Below are 27,692 nucleotides of genomic sequence, written 5' to 3' on the forward strand. Positions count from 1 at the left end.
ACTTTTAAAAATCCCTTTGTGGGCTTAAGTGGTACTAATGCTGTGGGTTTGGTGCTAGTAAAACCTGTGGAGGAGAGAGCTGGTGTTTTCTTTTTTTTTTGGCGGGCAGGGGTGGGGGGTGTTGTTGGTGATTAAAATATCATCTACTAATTACTATCTTAGTCTCTCTTGTTAGCACAATCCCTCCCAGGACACACCCATGTAAAAGTAATGGCATACTTTACAGGATTGGGGCCATGATCGGCATGACAATATGGCCGCTATGTCTCAACCTTGTATTTTTACATCAGGGAAGCCACTTGCTGAAGTCCACATTAGTCTCATTAAAGTGTTGAAATCTGGCTCTAAGTCCATCTGTTTATTAGTAATGATAGGTTAAGAGAGTGATTCTCAACCAGGTTCCCAGGGTGCCCTGAGCTCTTCTGAAGGGTGCTGTGAAGTGTAAGGGGACAAGTGCAGGTTCAGGCTTGTCCCTGTCTGGCTGCTGCCCTGCCCTCACTGCCCTGCCCTCACTGCCAGGCCCTTTGGCGTGGGGAGCTGCTCAATTCTCAAAAGTTATGGAGGGGTGCTTTGAGTCAAACGGGGTGCTTCATGTTTAAAAAGGTTGAGAACCACAAACTTAAGATCTCTGCAATGCTGGTTGTCCAACCTAGTAATGGAGCTCTTACCTGACAAGAGGAAAACCATGGCTTGAGCTCTGCTTGCTTGCTGTGGAAGCTGGTGGGGGGTGGCAATGTCACAGGAAGGTATCTTGCTGAGCCCTGGGGGAAGGCAGCAGCATGCTACATCCCTCTTTGGCCAGCCTGTGAAGACTTTATTTATTTATTTTGTGATTTCCCATAGAAACTGTTAAATGCAAAACAGTGACAGCAGATTTCAGGGTGTCCTGGTACCCTGATTGAGCATCACTCTCAAGATCCAAGTCTGGATCTTGCAGGGGTAGGGGAAAAAAAGATCTAGATTGGGCTTATTACACTATGGCCGCTTTATGTCCATTTGGCATAAATAAGTAAATTGCTTCTCTTTGCACATCATGCTACAATGAGAAACTTGGTCTCTGAACTCTTTTGTGCTTTTACATGTAATAACAGGAAAGTTGCAGGTGTCACTGAGAGAGGCTACTCATCCTAATGAAGTATAAGGGTATAATAAGGAGAGGTTTAATGGCACAGGGTTGTTCTTCCCCCACTCTTACTGTTCAGCCAGCTGGACACTGCGGGATGACTTGTGCAGTGCTCCTCTAATGGGAAGAGAGTTAGACTTGGTCATAGAAGGTTTGGTGACTGGTGGGAACTAGGGTCCAGGTCCACAAAGGTACTGAGGCATCTAACTCCCTTTAATTTCAATAGGATGTGGCCCCTACATGCCTTTGAGGATCTGGGCTTGTGTGTCTGAAGGAAGGGATGTGACCAGGGCGCAAGCAATGGGACAACCTCGGAGACAGCTGAGGGTGGTGGAAGTGATGGGAGTCTGCTACAAGGTGTGAGGAGGACACTGTCAGCACAGGGGTAAGAGAGAGAGAGAATGGGGCGATAGAGAAAATGGCAAGACTGGCGAAAGCAAACCAGAAGGAGATGTTGCGACGCGGGAGTGTAAAACCTCGTGTCTGTCTCCCTAGAAGGATATATTCTTATCCCAAAGATGAGACCAGAGGCATGAATGCTTTCTTTTCCCTAGTTGGGGGTCGACTGGTTTGGAGGTGGATGTTCCTGGAACCGAGGTGTTTTAAGGTACATGATTTGTTCAGTCCCAGCTGAAATCCCAGAACAGGGGACGCAAGGCTATTCTGTTCCTACTTACACACAGTCGTGTTTCATTGACAGTGAGAATGGATGCAGTGATGCCCAAGGAACATCAGGCTCACTGGCTTCCACAAAGCTAAAATTATACTTTGAAAACAGGCTGAAATCTGCTGTTTTCCCCTATGTGTCACTTCAAGCTAAAGGCTCCAGACCACTCTAGAAAAAATGCGAGATCTGATAAAATTTGCACTTCGGAATTGGATGTTGGAGACGTTGGTTTGAACTGTTTAAAAAGAGCACTTCACACCTCTCCGAGTATGGCGCACTTTAAGGGCTCTTGAAAGAGAGATTGTTTTGCTGACTTCTCCTTTTAGATGTAAGCATAATTTCATGGCCCCTTAAAGAAGTCACAGAATAGTTGCAATAATAACAGTCTTCAAGCCCTGTCATACCGCACCATAATTGCAATATTGATTTTATTTTACTTTTAGGGGCTGTTCCCTCTGAGAATATCAGTGTTTAACATGCATCCTGAATTAGACATTTCATTGGGCCTCTGCGACACGGCAGTATTATTACTTCTCTGCTCAGATCTATGCAAAAAGCGTCTGCCAAAACCTTGTTTCTTGCCCTTTGATCTGACCATGCTGCATTCCCCTCCATGCTCATTTTGAGTTCTAAGCCAGCCTTACATGGCCCTGCATAGTGCTGGCCCTCCCTGCCTGCTACCTTAGGAGTTTCGGTTTGACTTCTTCACCTGGTCTGTCCTGTTGACAGTACTAGTTTCATTATGCTGTTTGTCTGCTTCTCCCACAACCTTTTTTACATGCCACCCTTTGCGTGGAACTGGTCTCACAAGTCACCACCCTACGATCACTGAAGTTCTTCCTCTAGGTCTGTTTCTACCACAAGAAGAAGTCTGACTCTACTTCCTTATTCTGTTATTCATCTAACAACATTTTACTAATAAATAAAATGCCTTGGTTTTATTTTCCTGTGTGCCAGCTTTTTCCAGATAAATTTATGCATGTTGTCTGACTGTCTTACCTTTCCCTGCTGTCTTGTCACATCCACTCTTTGTGTCACATTTGAAATTAGTTTGCAAGCATTTCAAAGCAGGATTCTGGTTTCTTGTCTTATTGGGAAGTGCCCTGCAGAATTGGAGTGCTGCAGTATAATATAGCTAGGGAAACTGAGGCACTAAAGCTAAATGACTAGTTAAGGACCCCATAGCAAGTTGACAGTAAAGCCAGGGACAGAATCCAGATTGCCTGTGTTTAGACTCCTGCTCCAACCATTAGCTAAGTCTTTCTGCTGTTGTAATTATACAGTATGAAGATGATCCTTTCTCTGAGTTAATCTAATTTTCGTTCTACAGAATCCCTGTGTAAGACATGCTTGTGATCAAGCATCATGTTTTTCTGTCCAGCAGTGGTTCATATAGTGGCTATTTGTTTTTCACAACCTGGTGATGCTGAAATACATTTATTGTTGCAGTCACACAGATTTCATCTCAGTAAATCCTGTCGTTTCCCTATTGTTATTGTGTTGGGGGACTTGGAGTACTAATTTACACATCATTATTTTGTTACGCTTTGTTTAGAAAGTTCCCAGAATGTTAAGAAAATGCTCTATATACCATGCATTTCTCCAGGATTTGACTATGAATTTTGTACGTGTTCCTATCTTGTTTTGTTAGATGAGTGATTCTCAACCAGGGTATGGGGAGATTCTTTTAAGGGTGTCATGTAGTGCCAGCACTGTTAGGTGTGCAGGCATCATTTGCAAGATAAATCCAGGGATTTCAAATAGGAATCTGTGGTGTTTACAGACATTCTGACCTGCTGGGGTCTTTCTGAGTTCTTTGCAACATAAAAATCGCTCCACTATGTTTCTGTAGTCAAAAAACAAATGAAAATTAAAAGCCGGTACTTTCCAAGGGGTGCCTTGAGTTTATCGAGAGAGAGGTGCCTCAAGTTTAAGAAAGTTGAGCACCAGACAGATGATGATATCTAATTATTAGAAGTCAGTGTGCAATGGAGTGCCATAAGGGGAATGACATGGTGCATAGTATCTCACTGGGATTGAAGCAGCAATTTCCGGAGATGATATATGAAACACTACAGCTTGAGTTAGAGATCTGGAGCTAAGATTTATAGGAGACCTATATGTTTTATGGATCAGGTACACCCTGACCAGCTTACACAAGTTTTCTCTGCTGGGAGGAATTGTGAAATTCCGTGGGAGGAACTCATATTGTGGACAAGATTTATTACACTTAGATTTTTCACCCCAAAACTGTGCAAATATGATCTAATCAAAGTAGGGTAGAACTGTCACTTATTGTATGCCTTTACAGTTCTTAGTACAGTGGAGTCTTGACTTGGTCTGTGCTTTTAGACGCTACTGTAAAATAAATGTCAGATACAATAAAATGCTCAGATCTCACTTGATGGCATGGATTTTGGGACACAGGGACAGGAAAATGGCTTTCTGAACAAATTCCTGTTTTTTATAGCCTGTCTAGGAATCCTTTCAAAGTAAGGTAACATAGCACTGTGTGCGTAGCTCTCCCATTCGGGAACCCAGGTTTCAGAAGTGTGTAGCTTTTCTCACCATAGAGTACTGGTATATTGAATCATCTCTTCTATTTTTACCTTGAATAATGTCACTAAAATCTACTCTGAAAATTGATTTGAGTGATTGCTTTGTGGGCACTGTAATACTTCATACATATACTATGCCTCTCCTCCAAAGACCCCAAAGCTCAGTGGGTCTGTTTCTCAGGTCTGGCACAAGAGCAAAGGGTGGGAATTAAAGCGGGATTAACCTTGTTCTAAGTTTGCTTGGAGGTCAGTTCAGACCCTGGTATAAGTTAGAGTAGCCTGGGAACTACTTTAACGTGTGTGTGGCTGGCCATGATTCCAATGGGATGTTCCAGTACTGGGAATAGCTGGAGCCTAAAAATGTTATGGCCACATTTTTCTGGCCATGGACCCACCCTGTTGAGGGCTGCACAGAAGGGGGTACAGTGGGACCACCCAGGAATGCCTCTTACACAGCTGGCAAGCTGTCCTGGTGTGCAGCTTTGCATCCCTTTTGTTGAGAACTAGACAAGAGTGGACCTGAGAATTGGGGCATCCCTAGGAGGTAGGTTGGAATTGCCTCCCGGTTTTCCTGCAGAGACGTGCAGATTCCACGGCTGCGTAATAGAAACAGACCCACCTCACTGGCCAGGCATGCTGCTCATGGAGATATGGTACAACTGGAACAAATGCTTCCAGGCTTTTGTAATTCCCATGTCTCCTCTTTATCTTTTCACATCTGGCAACTCATTTCTCCAGTGTGCTAAGTTTACCAGGGAAGGTTTCAAGTTCTTTTTCTGGAGGAGCCACGTAATGTTTTAAAAGCTGCTTTCCCATCAGAACTTTTTCGACTTTGTTTTAGGGCTGTTGCTTCTCCTATGGGGATGTTCTTTTGAACTTTGAGGCTGACTCTGTCCACATTTATCCAAGTCTGGGCTGCCATTGTTCCTTTTCTGAAGTGCTGCTTTACAGATCAGTCTGTTTCTTGTGAGATACTTTCTCAGAATTTAGCCTGCCTGCCATTACAGCAAATTCATCTCAGCATATCTTCAGCCAGTCACTATCCCATCACCTTGTTATACATCTTTACATTGGAAATGTGAGTGTTTACCGTCACGCTGGCTACGGTTATCTGACTTGTACCTTTGGACTATGGACAGTATCAGTTCTTTTTAGCAAAACGAATATGGAAAGGGGAAAGGCCCGTAGGAAATCTCTGTGCTGTGATATCTCTGATGGGAAAAAAGGTTGGCAATCATGCAAAAAGGCAAGGGCCCATGGCTTCTCTCCTAACTCTGTGGACCCCAAGAAGCTGAGGGGAACTCTGATCTCAGTTCTGTGGATTTCTAAGTAGTGTCAGGCTCTAGGCATGTCTACACAAGATGTTAAAAGTGCAGTAGACTAATTCTACTGTGCATTAGCACGTCATGGCAAAAGCCATGCTAATGCATAGTGGAATAAGTCTACTGCACATTAGCATCACATAACAGATGTATGCTGAGACTATTGCACAGTAGCACTCATTTATAGTGCATTTGGTACCTGTTATTACTGGTACTAAACAATGCATCATAATTATGGTGCATTAATGCACATGTAGATGCGTCCTCTGTGGTGTACCAGACCTCTAGGAGCTCTGCAGGAGTTGGGCTGCCCTCAGACTCCTCAGGTAAGAATACAACCCCTCTCCTTTCATTGACCTGCAAGAGCAGGGCTGGGGAAAATGCGGCCTGCCAAGCCAGACTATCTGGCCCGTGGAGCCCCTGAAAACATAGAAAATGAATATTTATCTGCTCCTGGGCTGCCTGTCATGCGGCCCTTAATGGCTTGCCAAAACTCAGTAAGCAGCTCTCTGCTTGAAATAATTGCCTGCCCCTGTGCTAGAGCATCTTGCCAGCGAGACTGACAGATTAGACCCCTAAAAGCTACAGCACCCCCTCCTCTAGAGGTTAACTTGACATGGCACAGGGGGGTTTCCAATAGGTCTAACATAGCAAGAGAAGAAAAGGCCATGTGGGATCTGCTTCCCTGCTTACTGGCCACTTTTGGCTACTATTTTTACTAGTATGTGGAAAGGATTATATGGCCACATATCCCAGTCTTCCCTTGAATTACATACTTACTGTATATTGCATCCATATTTGTTGTTAAATATGACCATTACCAACCACAGGCGTACTATTTATGCACTGCCAAGAAATTAGTACAACATGTGCTGAGTTCAGGGTATGTAGTAAATCTATACTATAATCTCCCCTGTAATTCAAAACTGAAGATGGAATTTATGAATTTACATGAGCTTGCGAGAATAAATCCAGATATGTATCCCTATGAGATTGACACGTGGCAGGATTAAGCAAATGCGGGATGCTTCCCCAAACTGCACGTACTGCCGGCCAGAGTGTGACCCAAAACTGTTGGCTCAATGGGAAGAATCCTGTTACTTCAGTGGACTTCAGATCCAGTTCCAGGCTCTTGTCCATTGCTCGTACAATTGACTAGAGGATATGGAGTACTATAGTTGGGGTGGGCAGAAATCTTTAAAAGGGTAAGTGTGTTTTCAGACTGCAGGCTGAGCAGTGACTATGTGATAGCCTTTATTATAATTAAAAAGCCTGTACAAATATGTGCGGCTAAGCAACACTCAACAAAAGAAAGGGGCTGGTTTTTTACAAGGGTCAGTATAACACGTTGGCAGATTATCTGTTGCTTTCTACCGTCTGATCTACTAATAGCTAACTGGCAAATTCTACTGCCAAAAAATAATACCAAGCTCCTATGCCTGAGTAGACCTCATGGCGTTGTACAAAAGAGGTCTATGTCCATTAGTCTCATTATGCAGACTAATAAACTGAAGGCCAAAGAGGTGAAGTGACTTGCCCAGCATCACCCAGCACTCCAGTGGCAGAGCTGGAAGTAAGCGCTTAGGTCTCCTGCACCCCCAGTCTCCATATAGCTGGAGTTGCTTTTTTCATTTCAGGTGCTCAGCAGCCAAGGGAGTTATTTATGCTGGGTCTTGGTGCTGTTTATACTCAGTTTTTGCTCTGAAGACCTTACAATCTGAATAAACCAAAGAGACGCAGGGTGAGAAAAATACTGTCTCCATCTTAGAGAGAGAGAACCGAAGTCTTGAAAAATTAAGTGACTTTTCCAAGTTCCACAGGAAATCTCTTGCAGAGCCCCAAACTAAACGTGGTCCTGGTCCTCTGTCATAATAAGAGCATCCTTGTGACTGATCTTTCAGTACTCCAAAGATTTGTATGCAGTCTACCATGCTGGATCCCCAGTTGCTGAAATTAGAGTAGTAGTAGTGATTATTTAACTTTCTCTTGCCCCTCCCACCCCGGAGAAGTTTGCTTAACTACAAAGAAATCCTTATGTTCCAGATTCCACTTCCTACGGAGGACACAGCCTTAGCCTGAGAGTCGTCTGGGAGCCAGAAACTTTTGATTTCTAATTTTGGCACTCATATTGGTGCCCTGTGCGGGGTGGAACCAGTCACTTAGTCTTTTACATTGGCTCCTCTGCCTGTATAATAGTGATAGTAGCAACCTCAAAGAGATGTTATGTGGCCTAATGAATATTTTTACACCGATTTCACACTTCTATTAATTTGGGGGGAGCTATCAGGAGCCGAGGGACAAGTGGTCAGTATGGCTGGAATAAACCCAAATGGGGACCCACAGAAAGAGTTTGATGGATTTAATTTCTCATCCGGTAGCAAGTGGGTTGAAATCGGATATTTCTTCCTGACTGGCACATCCAGCACTTTTCAGATTCTGATGACCAGGGGTCCTGGTTTTCTCTGATTTAAAAAAAAAATCCCCAATTTTTGTTTAAAAAAAAAAAAGTAACCCCAAATACACATTTTTCCATGATTAAAACGAAATACCGCTATATATAGACCTATATATTAGTGGTGTTTAATTTAAATCATGGAAAAATTTGGATTTGGGGTTACTTTTTCTTAACCAAAAATTAGGGATTTTTTTCAATTGGAGAAAACCAGGATCCCTGCTAATGACTAAAGGAGGTCAGCCCATAGGAGCAGGGCTACTGCCTTTCAGATTTGCTAGTTGCCTGGGTCAGCCGGCAGGTGAGAACAAAGTTAACAGGTGAAGCAATACAAAAATGCCAAGAAGTAAGGATGGTTGTTAGAGCTAAACCCCTATTAGAAGAGACGGGTTAGGTGTTAAGCTATGTCAGGACAAGGCAAAGAAAAATAAGGGCTTATCGACATGATTCACTCGATGAGAACAAAGCGCACTAATTCTTCCACAATAAAGCAGCTTTTATTTTGGAGCAGCCTTTCCACATAGGGAACTAGTCTGAAATAGATATTGCAGACTAGTTTATTCTGAAATAGCTGCTCTGGTAAATTTACCCCTGTAGACAAGCTTTTTACGTCTCATGGTTAAATTACTCTTATCTGGAAAATTGAAAAAAAAAGAGTTAACTTATTTTATTGATTTATGGAGTGTCTGTCACCATAGCAGCCAGGTATTTAGAAATGCAAACACAAATTGGTGGAGCTGCATACAATGGATCCCAGCAAAGAGCCACTCGCTGCTTTTTCCACTCATGCACATTAGCAACCATTATTTTTAGGAGTTAAAAAAAGTCACACAAATCTAAACTAAATAAATAAGTCTCTTGCATTGTGCCCTGAAAATTGCTAGTCTTCAGCTCTGGTGAAGTTCAGCTAGAGCAAATTCCAGAAACCATAGCCCTCAGCGAGGAGCTTTGCTCCTGGAAAGGTCAGCCTCTGAAACAGAAAGCAAGAGCCTTCTTCCATCTTGACCTTTAACTACTGTTGTGAGGGTAGAGGAGGGCTCAGCTGCAAATGGGTTCCTGGCCCTTTGGAGTCACAGAAATCTTGCTAACAGTATGAATTTTCAGGGTTTTTTAGCACCTTGTGGTCTATCTCATGGAGCAATATAGGCAGTCTTAAACCTCCGCATTGCTTGTTTTGAACTGGTCCAGGTTGCCTGTGATTAAGTTACCATATGATCTGATGGCTATATATATGAGAAATGAATATGCAGTCACAGCCAAGTACTCTGTGCAGACATGCCTACATCAGAGTTAGCATCTGCTACAGGGCAAGGACTGTATGGAAATGAAGTTGTTTTTCCAGGTCAAGGCTGAAATACATTAGCAGGGGAGTCTGGAGAAGCTGGCCCTACTGCTGCCTTTCCTGTACCTTATCGGTAGATAAGTAGGCATTGAAATTCCAGCTCTATTGATCTAGCTTTACCCATGTACACTCAATTTTCTAAAAATATTCCACCTTTTCAGTATTTTCTTCCAGAAATTGCTAAAAGCCCGGAGCCCTGATCCTGACTGTTCTTTGAAACACACACCTACCTATCTGCGACTTGGAGGTAGCAGAGTCAAAGGTTTGAATATAATTGTGTATCTTTGTTTTTATTGCGGGAGTTTTTAAGTGTTTTCTTCTATGATCCATTACTGTTAAATAATTTGCTGAAATTGTGTACAAATACAGATGCATAAGCTAAGCTGGTTATTAAAAAAGCGTTTCTAAAACCTTTTATGTAAAGCAGTAACATTTACCCGTTGTAAATCCAGAATTTAGATTTTGTGTGAGATGAGACGAAGGGGTTATTACAATACCTAACAGGCCAATTTCTATTTTCTCAAACGGACTCAAGGGCTTTCTCTCTTTTTTTTTTTCAGACCTTTTTTTCCTCCTCAGAACCACTGTTAATGTGTACCACCACACTCAGTGGCAGTACACTGGAGATGATTTTGACTGATTTGGAGTAAAAGTATTTTCATGAACAATGTTATTCCTTTCCTTTTTAATTAAAATTGCTTTGGAGACAATTCTAACATCCCACTGCAATGTTGTCAAACTAAACAGCATTGTTCAAGTGCATCAGAAAAATAAAGTGAAATGGACTAGAAACCATGAAACCAACTGCTCTTTCAATCATTTGACTCAAGTGAAATACAGAAAAGTAGGGTAATATACACTGAGAAAAGAACGTTTGAGTTTAAAAAGTGCTTCTGTTCAGTGGAAAGTAACGAGCAACTGAATTATTAAAAAAAAAAGAGATTTATGTTTGAAATGCCCCTTTAATATTTTCAGGACTTAATCCTGCAAACTGTTTTGCACTGTACTGTAGTGCTAAATAGCTCCCTTGAACACTCACACTAGCTACTCGTGTGCTTAGTTGTAGATATTGGCAGCACCAGGGCCTAATACCAGTGCTACTGACTTCAAATCCAGAGGGCACGGGTTCACTTGAAGGGACCTCACTGCACAGCTGAGGCCTTAGTATCCTTTTTTCCCCCTCTCTGATGATCCAGAGCATCTTCATCCCTTCTTCTTCCTCACTTGAGTTGGTATGAGAGGACTGTCATCAATTATTTATTGCACCTCCTTGATTTTTGACATTCTTAGTTGCCATGTGCGAACACAATTGCAGCAGAAAATATGCAATAAACATCTAGCAACTAACTTTTGGCAGCCTTGATGAACAGCATTACAAGTGGAAAACGCTTGTAAGGGATTTGGCACCCTCAAATAAGGGCCTTTAAAGGGCAGAACAGTGGAGGCCTAGAAATCAGGGACTCATTTCAACTGTTGTCACCTCCCTATGGCAGCCCGCAGCTCATGGGGCCGCAGCTCAGCTTTTGGGCACTGCTCTAGGTGCACGAGTGTCTGCAACGGGCATGACTGGACAGTGCAGTGGGGCCCAGGGCGGCTGGCAGCTCTCTGCAGCAAGGGGCTGGGCGCAGAGCGTGTGGCAGCCCAGACTGCCTGACGGATGCGCAAGAAGCTGTTGGTAGGCGGTGGAAATGCAAGGCATGCACCTTATAGACTAGTCATTTGCAACCTTTTTAGACTCAAGGCCTCACTCGTTAGGCTCAAGGACCCCTCAGAAACTGCCAGCTCTCAGTTTGAATGGGGAAAACCAAAACTGGCAATTTTTCTATTGCATCGGCAATCCCTTCATTTGAGGACGATGTCCATTGCAAATCACTGACGGGTCTTGAAGAGTCTGATCTGTGCCTCACTGGCCTGTCTGCCCGAGCTAGCTTTCTCACAAAAATTTCATAGATTTCATAGACATTAGGGCTGGAAGGGACCTCGGGAGATCATCGAGTCCAGCCCCCTGCCCAAAGGGCAGGAAGTCAGCTGGGGTCATCGGATCCCAGCAAGACAAGCATCCAATTTACTTTTGAAGGTGTTCAATTTCGGTGCTTGAACCACCCCCGCTGGCAGACTGCTCCAGACCTTGGGGGCTCGGACAGGAAAGAAATTCTTCCTTATGTCCAGCCTGAAACGGTCTTGCAGGAGTTTGTGACCGTTCGACCTCGTCATCCCTTGGGGCGCTCTGGTGAACAGACGTTCCCCCAGATCCTGGTGGTCACCCCTGATAAACTTAGAGGTGGCCATCAGATCACCCCTGAGCCTGCGCTTTTCCAGGCTAAAGAGTCCCGTGGCTCTCAGCCTGTCATCGTAAGGTCTGTTTTCCTGACCTCTGATCATGCGCGTGGCTCTCCTCTGGACTCTCTCCAGCTTCTCCACATCCTTTTTGAATTGTGGAGCCCAAAACTGGACACAGTACTCCAGCTGCGGCCTCACCAAGGCCGAGTACAAGAGGAGAAAGACGTCCCGGGATTTGCTTGAGAAGCATCTATGGATGCACGCCAGCATTTTGGTCGCTTTACCAGCCGCAGCATCGCATTGCAGGCTCATGTTCATCTTGTGGTCAACGATGACCCCCAAGTCTCTTTCTTCTGTAGTGCTAACCAATGTAGCACTGCCGAGCCTATAAGGATGCTGCAGGTTTTTCCTCCCAAGGTGGAGAACCTTGCATTTTTCGGTGTTAAACACCATGAGGTTCTCGTCTGCCCATTTGCTGAGCTTGTCCAGGTCAGCCTGGATCACCCGCCTGTCCTCTGACGTGGATGCTTTGCCCCAAAGTTTGGTGTCATCGGTGAACTTGGCCAGTCCACTCCTGACTCCAATGTCCACATCGTTAATGAAGATGTTGAACAGGATGGGTCCCAGGACAGAGCCTTGAGGGACCCCACTGGTCACAGGGCACCACGATGAGTGACTGCCATCAATCACAACCCTCTGGGTCCGACCACAGAGCCAATTTCCCAGCCAGTGGATCGTGGTGGAGCCAAGGCCACAACTGGGCAGTTTGGCCAAGAGGTGATCGTGGGATACCAGATCAAAAGCTTTTTTGAAGTCAAGATATATGACATCAACCTCTTCTCCCTTGTCCAAGTGATAGGTCACCTGGTCGTAGAAGGAAATGAGATTGGTCAAGCAGGACCTACCCGCAACAAACCCGTGCTGGCTGTCCCTTAGGATGTTAGCCTGGGCCAGTCCCTCAAGGATGGCCTCCTTAATAAGTGCAGGCCTGAAAGCTTTGGGCACTGTGGATCCCGATCAGAAATCTCTACAACCTCCCAGCACAAAACCTGCACCAAAAGAGCCCAAGGTCCCCCCCCCATGTCCTGGCAGGATATCTCACTGGATATCTATGGAGCACAAGGGTGCCTTTGGGTGGGAACCAGGTGGAGGAACTGTGACCGCTGCAGGTCCCTGCCAGCCCAGCTGCTCGAGGAAGAACTGCAGCTCCCTTGGATTCATAGATTGCCAGGGACCTTGGAAGATCCTGGGGTCCAGGCCCCTGCACCAAGCAGGAAAGACAACTGGGGTTAAGTGACCCCCTCCCTGCAAGGCAACCAGGGCTGGGATGCAAAACCTGATGAAAACCCACTCCCCAGCCCTGCAAAGCCCTATGGAGACTCACCTCCCACCCTGCCCTGCAAAGTCCTATGAACCGCCCCCCGCAACCCCCCCCCACTTTATGAAACCCCCCTGCAAAGCCCTATGACCCCCCGCAATATAAACCTTATGACCCCCCCCCGCAAAGCCCTATAGAAAGCCACACCCTAGGCCTGCAAAGCCCAATGTCCCCCCCCGCAAAGTCCTATGAAGCCCCCCCAGTCCTATGGAAAGCCACTGCCCCCCCTGCCAATCAACAAGCCGAAACCAGGCCGCGGAGACGAGGCCTGCGGAGCCCCCCGGCGGCAGCCCCCGCCCGGGGCACGTGGCTCCCCCCGCCGGCCGGCCGGCCCTCCCCTTCCCCGGCCCCGCCCCCGGCCCTCGGGATATGCAAATGCCGGCGGCGGGCAGCCAATGGCGCCGGGGCGGGTCACGTGGGCGGGCGCGCTGGGCGAGGGCCGCGGCGCTCAGTCGGGCCCGGGCGGCGGCGCCGAGCGGAGCAGCGGGCGGGCAGGGCACGGCCGGCCATGCCGATCCTCCTCTTCCTCATAGACACCTCGGCCTCCATGAACCAGCGCGCCTCGCTGGGCACCAGCTACCTGGACGTGGCCAAGGGCGCCGTGGAAATCTTCATGAAGGTGAGCGCCCCCCCGTTCGCGCGCCCCCCAGCCGCCCGACCCGGCCCCCCCCCCCCGCTAACGCCGTCGTCCTCTCCCCTCACAGCTGCGCGCCCGGGACCCGGCCAGCCGCGGCGACCGCTACATGCTGGTGACCTTCGACGAGCCGCCCTACGGCATCAAGGTACGGCCGGAACATGGCGGACATTTTGCTTTTGTATGTGGGAGGTGAGGGCGCCGCCGACATGGAGGCGGGAGGCGCCGCCCCCGCCCCGGGGAGGGGCCCGCACGGCTGGACCGGCCCCTCGCCCCGCCTGCTCGCCGGGGGTCCCCGCACGGGTGGGGGGGGGCCCTCACCCCCGCCCGTGGGTTCGCGATTCTCAGGCACCGATTGCTACCACCCCCCGTGTGGGGCTGGGCCGGGCCAAGCCTCCCCCCGCCTCCCGTGTGGGGCTGGGCCGGGCCCTGCCCCTCCCCCCCCCGTGTGGGGTGGGGCGGGGCTGGGCCGGGCCCTGCCCCTCCCCCCCCCCGTGTGGGGTGGGGCGGGGCTGGGCCGGGCCCTGCCCCTCCCCCCCCCGTGTGGGGCGGGGCTGGGCCGGGCCCTGCCCCTCCCCCCCCCGTGTGGGGCGGGGCTGGGCCGGGCCCTGCCCCTCCCCCCCCCGGGGCTGGGCCGGGTGGGTGTGGGGCGGGGCTGGGCCGGGCCCTGCCCCTCCCCCCCCCGTGTGGGGCGGGGCTGGGCCGGGCCCTGCCCCTCCCCCCCCGTGTGGGGCGGGGCGGGGCTGGGCCGGGCCCTGCCCCTCCCCCCCCGTGTGGGGCGGGGCGGGGCTGGGCCGGGCCCTGCCCCTCCCCCCCCCGTGTGGGGCGGGGCGGGGCTGGGCCGGGCCCTGCCCCTCCCCCCCCCGTGTGGGGCGGGGCGGGGCTGGGCCGGGCCCTGCCCCTCCCCCCCCCGTGTGGGGCGGGGCGGGGCTGGGCCGGGCCCTGCCCCCTCCCCCCCCCCCGTGTGGGGCGGGGCGGGGCTGGGCCCTGCCCCCCCCCCCCCCCGTGTGGGGCGGGGCTGGGCTGGGCCCTGCCCCTCCCCCCCCCCCCCCGTGTGGGGCGGGGCTGGGCTGGGCCCTGCCCCTCCCCCCCCCCCCCGTGTGGGGCGGGGCTGGGCTGGGCCCTGCCCCTCCCCCCCCCCCCCGTGTGGGGCGGGGCTGGGCTGGGCCCTGCCCCTCCCCCCCCCCCCCGTGTGGGGCTGGGCTGGGCCCTGCCCCTCCCCCCCCCCCCCCCCCCGTGTGGGGCTGGGCTGGGCCCTGCCCCTCCCCCCCCCCCCCCCCGTGTGGGGCGGGGCTGGGCTGGGCCCTGCCCCTCCCCCCCCCCCCCCCCCGTGTGGGGCGGGGCTGGGCTGGGCCCTGCCCCTCCCCCCCCCGTGTGGGGCGGGGCGGGGCTGGGCCCTGCCCCTCCCCCCCCCCCCCCCGTGTGGGGCGGGGCGGGGCTGGGCCCTGCCCCCCCCCCCCCCCCGTGTGGGGCGGGGCGGGGCTGGGCCCTGCCCCCCCCCCCCCCCGTGTGGGGCGGGGCGGGGCTGGGCCCTGCCCCCCCCCCCCGTGTGGGGCGGGGCGGGGCTGGGCCCTGCCCCCCCCCCCCCCCGTGTGGGGCGGGGCGGGGCTGGGCCCTGCCCCTCCCCCCCCCCCCCCCCCCCCGTGTGGGGCGGGGCGGGGCTGGGCCCTGCCCCCCCCCCCCCCCGTGTGGGGCGGGGCTGGGCTGGGCCCCCCCCCCCCCCCGTGTGGGGCGGGGCTGGGCTGGGCCCTGCCCCCCCCCCCCCCCGTGTGGGGCGGGGCTGGGCTGGGCCCTGCCCCCCCCCCCCCCCCCCCGTGTGGGGCGGGGCTGGGCTGGGCCCTGCCCCCCCCCCGTGTGGGGCGGGGCTGGGCTGGGCCCTGCCCCCCCCCCCGTGTGGGGCGGGGCTGGGCTGGGCCCTGCCCCCCCCCCCCCGTGTGGGGCGGGGCTGGGCTGGGCCCTGCCCTGCCCCTCCCCCCCCCCCCGTGTGGGGCGGGGCTGGGCCCTGCCCCTCCCCCCCCCTGCGGCGGGGCGGGGCGGGGCTGGGCTGGGGCGGGGCCAGGCTGGGCCCTGCCCCCCCCCGTGTGGGGCGGGGCTGAGGCCCCCCCTTTTGCCTTCCCCCATGGGGCCAGGTGGCTGGCATGGCTCCTTGATGGCACAGGGCTGCAGGGCATGTGCCCGTCTCTCCCTGTGCCTGTTTCCTGTTCTGAGGCAGCAGGATAACGTCATGCCTCTGGTGTGGCTGCTGCACTGCTCAGAAGGAGGTGGGGAATGGAACACCTTAGCGCTGCTTTTTTACCTGCTTCTTGGCCCTGAACTTCCTAGCTTCTGAAATTCCCAAACAAGTGTGGTTGTGAACATCCTTCGGGCCCACAGCTGCACTCCTCACCGCTGTAGGGAGTGTGAGCCCATGGGGGTCCCCTGAAGAGCCCTGGATGGAGGTACTCTATTGCCCTTCTTTTCTAGTTTGCCCCGTCCCTTTCTGTCACAGCCAGTCAGGAGCTGTGGTTATCTTGCCATGTTTGGCCTTGGGCCAGTATAAAGTGGATGTGTCCACGTGGCAAAACCCACAACAGGTTGCAGTCCTGACAGCAGGTAAGGACAGGGTGTCTCTCCCGAGATAGTAGGTAAAGCACCTCAGTGAAGCTGCTTGCATGTCTTCTGAATTATTTGGGGACAGCTTCATGCCTTTCACCAGAATGAATTGTACAGTTGAAAAGGACAGCAGACTTACATAAAGTGTTTTTGACATTTCAGAGTGCAAGCCAGTATTTATTTGTATTAACTACTCCAACCACTTCCTTCCCCCTCCTTGGAAGGGGGTCACCTTGTGTTTCTGTGCTCAGTTTGAAATTCCACGTTGGGCTCTAGGTTTCATTAATTCTTTTCAGTCCAGAAATATTACTGGGTCTCCAGTCTGTCATCAGGGTTTTCTGCATGGTAGTGTGAACATTTCCCTTCTTGTCCGCAGTCAGGGACTGACTACAGCAATCGTACTTCATTTTATGACAGCCCAAACTATGGACTTACTGCCTTTTTCCTGTTTTATTCTCCCTCATGGCTAAAGATGAGGGTTCCTGTGCAGGTTGTTTTTTCTTTTTTGCTTGACAGAAACCCTTCCCTTGACACCCAGTTGCACCAAATGTGATAATGAAAATGCTTGGGAATGTGGTGTCGGTGGATTTGCTTGTATATCTGTGCAGTAAGAATTTTCCAGGCTATTGCCATATGTTATGGCAAGTTTCGCTACAGAATGTCACCTGCAGTGGAAATATTGTAATGCTTGGTACACGTTACACATTCTAAAACATGACAGTTAAAATGTGAGGGACTTGGTGAACCATGTATGACCCTTTACAAAACCTAAGGTTTAAGTTACTAGTTGAGTCTGGTACTTTAATGTAGGATAGGAAATGTCCTGTCAGGCTTCTGGAACTACCTCTCTGTATTTTCTTAAGTAGGTTTAGTGGATTATTGCATAAGTACTAATTATCCACTATTGAAAGTTTGGGTATCATATAGCGAAAGCACAAGTGATATCTTTATTCTTTTTGTAAAGATGATCCTAATAAAATGAAATATGTTAGAGGACTCTGGTATTCAGAGGCTCCAATGTGGCTGCACTAACCACCATGGCCTTTCCAAGTAGCGTGACGGTTAAAACTAATGAAATAGCTTTTTTGCTAGTATAGAACCACTCCCTGGGTAGAAACAATTGAGATAAAGTATGGGGCAGGAAGTGTATGGGAATGATTTTTGGTGCAGGCCTAAACTGTTGCTTCAAAGTAATTAATTTAGTTGCAATCTTAAGTTACTTTAAAAGCAATTGTACTGTTTGATTACTGTGCAAAGCTGCCCTAGGTAAAACAGGGCTGCTATGTTTGGTGTGTCTGTGCTAGTATGGGCTTGCTGACGGGTCATCTCTTCTCTGAATTCAGTGCATTTAGTTTCACTTTTGTATGAAAGGCAGTGTAAATAAATACAGCTCTTCAGGGGTTGAAATGGGACTTCCAAGATATTTTTCTCTTTACCCGACAAGAATCTGATTAAAATAAAAAACCTTTTTGTTTCCAAAAATGTATATTAACTTTTACCTGAAATATCTTTTGCTATGGATTGCATCCAGGGCTCATTTAAGTCAGTGGAAAGGTGCCAGCTGATTTCACTTTTTGATCAGGTCCTTCGTTTGGTCTTGCTGTCTGCTGACAAAGCTCTTTTAATTTAAGAAGTAAAAATGAGTGACACAAACTCTTTTTAATTTTAGTTCTTGGAAAATTTTATAAAACTTGCCAAAAGGCTTAGTTTTCAGGAAAAAAGTAATCGGGCCTTAATAAGTAAGTTTCTCTGTCTGGCTGAATACAAGAAAGGTAGAAACCACAGTGCAAAACTACTCCTTTAATGCTGATTTGCTGTTTCCTGTCCACTTGATAGGATATTGGCATCTAGTATAAAATTTGGGTTTCTGTTGGCACGTGGCACACACGATTATAATGCATGTGCTTACACTTAATGTGAAATATTGCATTAACTCTGTCTCCCTCCTGTCCCCTTAAATTTTCTGGTAGGAGAATGGGGAATTTGTTTGCTGTTCTTCCCCCCAACCCACTTGAGGTGCAAAGAAGAAAGAAAACTTCTGGTAATCTTTGCCTAACCAAAGATATGGATGTTGGAGGATGTTGTTCCCCAGATTGTTAGACAGTCTTCCAGTTGCATGGACTTGTTTTGCTTGGCTTCTTAAGAAGATTTCCACTCTTTGTCACTCCTTAACCAAATAAAAAGTTCTGTGTGATTCTTCATCCTACAGCTTATGGAATAGTTTCAAATTACTTCAAGATCCAAGATGCAGGTAGTTAACTTGCTTTAGTGGTAAAACACTATAGATATTGCCAGACTTGCTAACTACGTAGAGTGCCTGGCTCCCCTGTGGCTGATAGGCATTCAGCTGTCTGATCGGTGACAATAAGATGACATCCCCTTGGTTCTTTGCAGTTCAGATATTCCCTGTCTTGGAGTGAATGATTTGTCTGTCTCAAGACTTTGTAGCGACACTAACTTCTCCATACGTGACTCAAATGGGAGTCAGGGCTTTATATCAATTTGAAATTGTCCCATATATTTCGGAGGTTGTGGTTGAAAGCTCTCTTGTTTACTACATCAGACTTGGTTGGTGATCCAGCCAGTTGGGTCAGAAGCTTAGTGCTGGGGAACATGTGTTTTGATCATGTAGGTATTGCTGAGTTAAGTTAGAATTCTAATTGTAGTGTGTGTTAAGTGTTGTTGATTAGAAATATATACAGTTAATAGTATGTGTGGTGGACCTTGGCATTGAACAGGAGGTGTAGAGGAAAGCCAAGATTCTTGTAAGAGGTACAGGTAAGTAGGAGGTCAAATTGAGCATTATAGATAGATGTGGGGAACATATTGCAGAATGTGTGAGGGTAATGGAGCTGCAAGGCCTTTGCAGGTGAGTGCCAGGAGCTTCATTCGGATGTGGTGAAAAAAGCCCATGGGTCTATCTTTGCACTTGAGTAAAGTAGGGAGCAGGTTTAGTGTGAGAGATGACTTCACCAGTTGAATTGAATGGACTGAAGATGTAGCTCTCGAGGAAACCAGGTGTGTATGAATGATGGAAGAAGATGAGCCCTGTGTGGGAGTTTGAGCCCTCTTGATAGAAAAAGAATGGATTCTAGAAAAGTGCACAGGCAGTCAAGGCCCAGACTGGCTTTAATTTGGTGGCTTCAAGCTGTTACTGTTTTCCTGCCTGGTCTGATGTTGTACCTTGTGAGCAGAGGGCATAGGGCTTCCTAGTCATGGAAGTTGGCAACTCTTATGACAGTGTCTGGTCTGTGATGGGAGCCTTTGTATGAGGAATCGCCATCTGCTGCTTTTGTTGGGTGCAAAGGGAGTAACATTTTGTGGGAGGCTTTTGGGGAAAAGCTCATGAAAGGAGACAAATATGCCAGAGTACCCGGTACATCTGTCGAAACAAATAGCACCTAGAAGCTGGGTCGGGTTTCTGAGACTTGGTTTCCTCTGTTGGCTGTCTAATGACATCTTTTATTTGGTGGCTTTCATCTCTGTGAACAGTTCTCTTGTTCACCATGACGCTGTCGTGCAGGAAGCAGTGGTTGCTGCAGTGTCCTACATTGCTCTATGAGAAGGCAAGAAGATGAGAAGGCTCTATTGCAGACAGACCTGGGATCTGTTTGAATAATTCTGAGGGTAGAGAATTCATATTCCATGACCTTGGGTCTAAGAACCACCTCTGTGCCTGTAGGTGGGAGAGAGAGAATTAGCACCAAGAAACCTGCTGGGTCTGGAGGCAGAGAGCTGCAGGAAGGCTGTTGGAGATGGCAGATGCTGAATCAAGCAAAAGGCCCTTACATTGGCGGCGGCCAGATCATGTAGAGACAAAGGAGGCCTGTGTGTAGGGAAGCAGAGAGATGCCCCTGTTGGTAGACTCCATGAAGGTCTATAAGTAGAAGCAAGAACCTGTTAGGATTTCCTTGAATGCATAGCCAGGGCTCTTGTGCGAGAATGCAGTTATGCTTCTTCGTGCATGTAAGATGGGAAGAAGCATTCTGCATGTGATGGCAAATTCAAAACCTCTTTTAAAAAAAAAAAGTGGGGGGGCTTATTGTAGTTTAAGACAAACTGAAAGGGGGTTAGGGGGCAGGGGATGGGGAGGTGCTGTGTACAGAGTATGGTGGAGAGGAGGCTGGGGAGCTAGCTTCTGATGACTTTTGAGTGTGAACAAATAGCTAATTACAGTTACAGACTTAAATTGATGCTTGTTCTTATTGTTCTGTTTGTTTATGCTCTTGAATTTGTTTAATAGAAGTCATTTACTCCTGTGAAGGGGCAAATCCCTAAAGCCTGTTTCTCTCTGAGAACAAAATAGGTTCAGAATCCACTTGCTGTTGCTTAAAAATATATTTTTCCCCCCTGCTAATTAGGAAGAAACTGCTTGCTCTCCCTTTCCCCGTCCTCACATTGTGTCACTGACAGATTTTTTTAGGTAGCTTTATTCAGCAGTTCTAAAGCATCCTGACCAGGAGGAGTCACTAAGAGGTCTGCAGAGGGGATGTTTTAAAGCTAAGACTGAACATTAGGTTCATCTACCTCAGGCAGGAGTTTATGACCCTCTTTTGTAGTGGAAGAGGCAGGATAGGTGTGCACCTTATAGACTAACCAGTTCAGAGATATGTACCATGAGCTTTTGAGAGCCCAAGCTCACTTTATTAGATAAGGTGTAAAAGAAGTGGAAAAGCTGTGCAGTATTAAATGATCTTTCAGTTGAAAGGGATTCTATTTGAAATCTCTGTAAACTTTTTTTTTTTTTTTAGAGCAGTCTTTTTTAAAAGACATGCGTCTTGCTGTTGAAGCCTTCCTGTTGACTGAAGATCAGCACTAGACATGCTTTCTGTATACACTCCTTCCCACTATCTGCCCTTTCAACTTCCAGCTGTGGCTTCTAGTTAACACCCAAAACTTTGGGAAGAGTTGGGGGAGGTCAAACTAGCTGCAATGCTGGCATAGGCACAAAAGACCTAGAAAAAACAAGGATTTCCCCCCTTGGTTACAGTAACTTTCAGTTACTGGTAACAGATCACCTCCAGAGGGAAAGACCAGGATTTTTAAATTGACAGGACCTTGCTTAAACATTTTAGCTTCTACAAGATGATTACAATGATGAGTTGTAAAAAGGAGTTGAATTCTAAAATGGATACCATAGCAATAACTGTGGCTTCTTGATGTAGTGATGTCCACCCCATCTAATCAGCTGTTCTCTCTCACTTTGGAGGCTGGTTTAGATAAGTTGTCTTGAGCAGCCAGCAGATAGTCCAACGAGAAGGAGAGGCAGTGTAGATTGCCGTGCTGCCCATACTTCAGTGATTTAAGTGCCTGAGTTCTCAAGAATTTGCAAACTAAGAGCCTGATTATATGCTTGCCCACATGGGACATAGGTGGTATGAAGTGGCAGGGTGCCTAGGAGAAGTCAGATAAGTACTAATGCCTGTGGCCAGTATGGCAGTTTGTTTTATCTTGGCTCCTTGTTTTATGTTGGACAGATTCTGACATGTTCATTCTGTAGGCCTTGGTGGCTTACTAGATGAAAGTAAAAATGCTGAGCCTCCTAGCAAAATTCACTTTGAGTGTAAAAGTCCAATTTTTTTAAATAACAACTGGAAATTGCACTATCATAAAGTTTGCCCTTATTTTCAGGAAGTCTTTCGGTAAAAAATTGGAAGAGAGTTTTCCAGTAAGAGTGGGTCACCACTTCTCAGGTTCTGTCTTAGTCAGATTACTTTGCCAAGTGTTGTTCCTGTCTCTTGGGTACTAGCAGCTGTTTCTTATCAAAATATGGTGGCAGAATTCATAAGACTGATGTTTGTGAACCAGGCCTCATATCTTGGCTTTATGGTCTGTGCCAGTGATGCTCAACCTCTAGTCCATTGAGCCATGTCATCCAGTCTGTGGGGCTCCCCATGGCTCTGGAGATTTGGTGTTGGGGAGCAGTGGCAGCTTGAATTTCTGCAGCTCAAGGTGCTGTTAATGTTGCCATCACCTGCCACCAAATTTCCTAACCTGTGGATAGCCCCACAGCCAGAATGACTGGCATCTTGTTCTGGATTGCTCCCACAGGCGGGGTCATATTGCAGCTGGACCAGCACACTGGATCTGGCCTGCAACCAGCTCTGTGCCATTCATCTGGCCTGTGGGGCTGGAGCAGTTGAACATCACTAGTTTTTTCGTGCTTGTACATGTAGTAACTTGAATTGAAAGCTCTTTGGGGCTGGGGCTAGTTCTTTTTTAACCTGTGTGAAGCACCATCCCGGCATTTCTGTAAAATATTAATGTGTATGTATGAGATTTTGCACTGACTAGTATAGTACAGGTTGTAGATATTTCATTTGTTACTTAACTTCCAATACTCGTATTCTCATTTTGGGTTTTGAAAACTTCTCACTAAGGAGAACTGTGTAACATTCGCCAAGGAGGCTGCAGAACTGACATTGGGAAATGCGTGTAAACAGCATACAGGATTTAATGCTGACCTAGCCAATATTTTCATAGTTTGCAAACACTGCAAAGCAAATGGAAAAAGTTGCTTTTCTGGTACCCTTCAGTACTGTGGCTTCGGAAGAGCTGTAGTTCTGAGTCGAGCTAGTGCACAGCTAGTAGCTTTTGTTTAGAACGTTCTGTCTTTCGTCTCGGTTACGGACCCATAATACGTACAAATAGCTTTTTATTTCTAGGACTTGGCTGTACAGTTCAAAGATTCCATGGCTTCTCTTCCTTAGTACTGTATAACAGGATGTTTGTCTCAAGAAACTTGTGTTAATAACCCAAATGAGAGGACAAATGTTGCCATTTTAAATGCTTTAAATGGCGATTATTAGATGATGGAAGTAAAATAAATGTTGGTTGGTTGTTTAGGACTTGTTGCTCCCCCTTCTTGCTGCAATTTGACTTACCGTTGAGCTGTTCCTGTCCTGAGAAATCTACCATAGGATACAGATATTATAGAAATTAGGAAATAAGTCTTATAGTTCCATATCTAGATAAAGCATTAATACTGAACTTACACATATGCCAGCGGTTACTTCATAGGTAATGTTTATTTTACTGGAAAGTTGAGTAGAGTCAGAAAAGTTTAAGTGGTTCTCTGTTAAAGTACAGCTTCATAATATATGGTGTTTCTAAACTTGTCATATCAGAATCCAGTCAAGGCATAAGCAAGGCATTTGAAGCTGTTTTCATATCTAGAAATACTCCAAGTAGTATTCTTGCAGTCTTGTTCAGCATGTGATTTAGAATCTATAGTTGCCCAGAGACTTGTATTGATCTGCCCATTTGTCCTAAGTTCTTGGTAGGGATCAAGGTACCTGCTTGTTCTGTGTATGAGGAGGTCTCTGGGATCAGGATCTTTAATTTAATTTCAAAGCAGGAGTCTAAAATCTTAATTTTTTTTCCTTTCAAATGTTGATTTAAATATTCTTGAGTTGGCTCCAATTCTTGTGCCTTGCCTCTTAATTGGAAAATACTTCCTGGAACACTGAGGGACAGGACAGATGCTCAAGTCGCTGGGTGTTCCTCTGCTTCTAATACTACTGTAGGACTGGTTCTTTTTCAATCTTAATTATTTTTTGTGTGTAAAGTATGCATGGTTTAATTTTCTTTAAACCTACTTTTGAGGGGTGAAGGACTTCAATTTAGTTATAGCTGCTTTTTTCTCATATATGCTGTTAAACTTTGAATGAGGCAGTATAAAGACTGCAGCATTTTGATGTAAGAACTGTTGCCTAATAACTTAATTAGGTCTTACTAAACACACAGTGTACTATATAACAAACATAAAGTAGACTTTTCAGAGCAACTCCTCAGAACTTGGTATTAATGGGCACACGGTACTGGTCAAATTTTCAGTGAAACAGAAAATGTTCATTCATTTGAGATGGCAGCCTTTCTATTTTGACACATTTTTGAGGTCTGAATTTGGCTGATTAGAAGCCAGGTCTTGAGCTGGGTCTTGCTATCCAGCTCCATGGCAGGAAACCTGGGATCCCTTAGAACCCCAGTTACAACTTGGGGGGGCTCCCAGGCTCCATGTTGTGGATCCAGAATGTGGAGTCTGGAAGTCCTGGGGGGATCACTCAAGATGGACAACTGTGTGTGTGGTTTTTTTTTTAATAAGCAGCTTGAATGTTCTAAAACAAAGGTGTCAAAGATCTGGGTCTCGGAGTTGACTGACATGCATTGGACCTGCCTTCGGCACAGGGCTTGCCATGGCTGCTCAGAGACTACGCCACAGCCACAAGCTGAGCCCAGGACCTGTATGGCACACAGCGCCTGCCTCGGGTAATGTGAGACTGGCCTGAGCAGATGCTGCATGTCCTGGATCTGACCTGTGGGGCACAAGAGGGGTCTGTAGGCCTGATTTGAGCTGTGGGTCCCAATGGGTTTGATACCCCTGCCTTAATGTGTTAATTGTTTGTATTGTCTTGAAGATTTTTGGATCTGGAATACTGTTAGTGATACTTGTTTAAAGCTGGTTTAGCAAGAAGTTCCCCAGATATGGCCATTCCCTTCCCCCTGAAAAAATGTAGATGTTTTGTGGTTGTGTGTTGGCTTAAAACCTTGATTGACTGAGATCAGTCCTGCCTGGCATCTGGTGCTTCCTACATCAATATTTCAAAAGGTTATATTTTAAAATATTTGAAAAGCTACTTGGGAGAAACTTGGAAGTGCAGTTTGACTTGGTGACTAGGTAAGCCAGGGAGAGTTGTGTGCATGTGTTCTGGGACAGATACCTTGGTGAGAATGTTTGCAGGCATTTGACTTCAGACTGAGGGGCTCAAATTTACACACAGTGGCCATGAACCCAATCTGTACAAGTACCTTAGGTTTGAGGCCTAGCTTTGACAGCTTTCAAAGAGTGGGTGTTGCTTTCCACTTGCATTTTGCAATGTCTCCTGTAAGCTTTGCCTTAAGGGACTTCCTGGTTTTGAAGTGCTCTAAATAAAGTTCATGTGCACATTCAGACTGCTTCAACAGTACTGTAAAGGAAAATTGCATTGTGACTGCTGTGCTCCTTGCCCTTTCCTGAGCAAGAAGACAGAATATGATCAAAATGGGGAGGGGGCTGCTGAGCCTTGGTACAGACACCCCTAGTAGAACTGGCAAAGTTGACCCTGACTGACATGATGTCTGAGTTAAATTGCCCTGAATCAAAAGGGTGTTTGCTCTTTTTTTTTTTTTTTTAAAATAAAAGTGATGAAATAGACTCACTTGCAAGTGAAAGCTCGTGTCTGTAAGGTGTCAGTCACCCTGTCCTGCCTTTTGCATGACTTCAGACTAACCCTGGGAACAGCCTCTCCCATGGGACAATAAGTAAACCTGAATCAGAGTATTGTGTACTTGATGTTCTGGAAAACTGTAATGCACAGCTAGTCACTTTTGAAATTCCTTGGTATAGACAACAGTAATGCAAATTACAGACAAGTCACAGAGCTGGAGAAGTGATAGACATTTCCACTTTACAGCTTGATGGGAGCCTTTTTTTTCTTTCAGGTCTTACTACAGTTAAAGTTTAATGGAGGGAAGCAAGTTCAGGTGAGGTAGAAAAGTCTGTTAAAAAGCATAGAGAACCCGTCCTGCAGTAGTGCATGCTGGGTTGTTTTCACAAATATTGTAGGTTAACACTAATTCCATGGGATGGAAATTATTTTCCATGCATGCTAGGCCTCACTCAAGCCTACAGGGCTGCATGCTTTTTGTTGCTGTGTCCAGGGCTGCATGCTTTTTGTTGCTTTTTGTTGTTTTCTTGGAGAGTTTCTTGAGACGCGGAAAACTTACCTGGGGAAAGTACAGTTAAGATTTAAAAAGTAGTAAGATTAAAAAAAGTCATTGGTTCTGGGATGGAGCTTATTCACTGGCTGTCAATCACAGCACCCAATACTTACGCTATATTAAAATTGCTTTTGGCCTGCTTTTTATATCTGAATCATCTTTCTGCAGGCTTTACATCTTAGATGGAAGATATTTAAGTTCTGCCTCTTTCTGGAGAAGGGAGTGGGTTTTGAGGGGGAAAGGTCCTGAACTCTGTATCCCATGAGCCAAAAAACATAAGTCTGGTATGGGAAGGAGCTATAGTGTCTGAAAAGAGCTGCCATGGGGAGGCAGAGGACATGCATCTGACTTCCTTTCTGGTAAGAAGCCTGGTATGTTCAGTGGCAAGTCTGCTTGGGCTGGCTGTCTCAGAAAACCCTCCCATATCTGACGATGTTCTGGTGGTAGTTTTAAATATCTCTTTGAGCAGTTTATGTGGTTTTTTGAGCAGAGGGGAGGAAAGACCTCAGTTGTTACCAGAAGAAACATGCTTCATTGAAATAAAGTTGCTGTTTATTTAAGTTTTATGTTAAAAAGGTGGAAAAATTACAACAGGGTCTTTTGTTTCAGGTCTTCTGTTTTGCAATGAAATGCAGTGGCATGGTGCTGCAGGGTGGCAAGCCAGTGCTGGAGCTGACCATGGTGGTGTAGTCTGAGCTGAGCGCTTGCCAGGGGTAGGGGGACAGGAGGGGATAAGGACCTTAAACTGAAAATCAGTTCTTGCTACCTCTGTCTGCTTTTGAAAGTAATTCAGTGCTAATGGTGGAGAGAGACCCCTCTTTGCCTGAACTTGTCCATCTTTTCTTCTAAGGAATGGGTAGACATTACTGTGTTCAGGGCTCAGGATTGTTACTTATGACCTACTTGAATTGTGATTTTTGCCATTTCCATAAACACTGAAAAATGGGGGTTCTGCAACTTTGCATAGAATTGCTGGAGGGGAAGATATTACTAAAATAACTTACGAAAAATAAAATGCTGGCTCCTCAGTGGGAGCCAGCTGCTGCTGTGGCCCAGCCTCTCTGCCTTGTGTGGCCCTGCTCTTCTCTGCCAATTGGTGGCAAGGGGCTTGCCATGATAAGCCACCAAACTGGTGGCAAGCACTGTGATTGCCCTGCAAAACCACCTATCTGCCTCTTCAGTTTTGGTAGGACCCTAATTATCATTAGCTCACTTAATAGGTCACCTTGGGAATAAACTTTCTGTAGTAATTGTGTATTAACTTGCTGTTGGATGTAAAGCCCACAGGCAATGTCCTGATCATAGGAGGACTACACTTTATAGGAGGCTGGTGACACAGGTGATATTGGGAAGCGACTGACCGCGTGAAGTTGTGAAGTATGACCTGCTACCTGTGGAGGCAGAATTTAGTTGCAGCCTGGGTAGTGAAAAGATCCACAGTTGTTTCATGTCTAATCCACCAGGATAAAAAGGGCGGCAAGGTTCAAACTGGAACTTTTACCTTCTCGAACCAAAAGATTAAATATGCTGAGCCAAGTCTGAAAAAGAAATGGGGTCCTCTTTATGTACGTTGTCTCTAGTAGGC

General features: G+C 47.4%; 1 protein-coding gene and 1 long non-coding RNA gene across 5 annotated transcripts in view; both read left to right on the forward strand.

Annotated features, from left to right (window-relative positions):
- LOC149858009 (uncharacterized) overlaps positions 1-11,716 on the forward strand; it is a 31,826-nt gene extending 20,110 nt beyond the window's left edge. Inside the window, exons 2-3 of the long non-coding RNA XR_016443888.1 lie at positions 9,626-9,726; positions 10,025-11,716. This is a non-coding gene — a long non-coding RNA (uncharacterized LOC149858009). The remainder of the gene's footprint in view (positions 1-9,625; positions 9,727-10,024) is intronic.
- A 1,833-nt stretch (positions 11,717-13,549) lies between these two features.
- The window catches only part of LOC149858010 (integrator complex subunit 6-like), a 54,448-nt gene continuing 40,305 nt past the window's right edge, over positions 13,550-27,692 (forward strand). For all 4 annotated transcript variants that reach the window (XR_016443879.1, XR_016443880.1, XM_090060467.1 and 1 more), the window contains exons 1-2: positions 13,550-13,741; positions 13,827-13,904. Coding sequence is in view for 2 of the 4 variants with exons in the window: in XM_090060467.1 (XP_089916593.1) it covers positions 13,631-13,741; positions 13,827-13,904 (189 nt within the window). In the remaining 2 variants the exon portion in view is untranslated. The remainder of the gene's footprint in view (positions 13,742-13,826; positions 13,905-27,692) is intronic.

Source organism: Crocodylus siamensis, chromosome 8, assembly GCF_052110815.1.
Source record: "Crocodylus siamensis isolate JL-2025a chromosome 8, ASM5211081v1, whole genome shotgun sequence".
NCBI lineage: Eukaryota > Metazoa > Chordata > Crocodylia > Crocodylidae > Crocodylus > Crocodylus siamensis.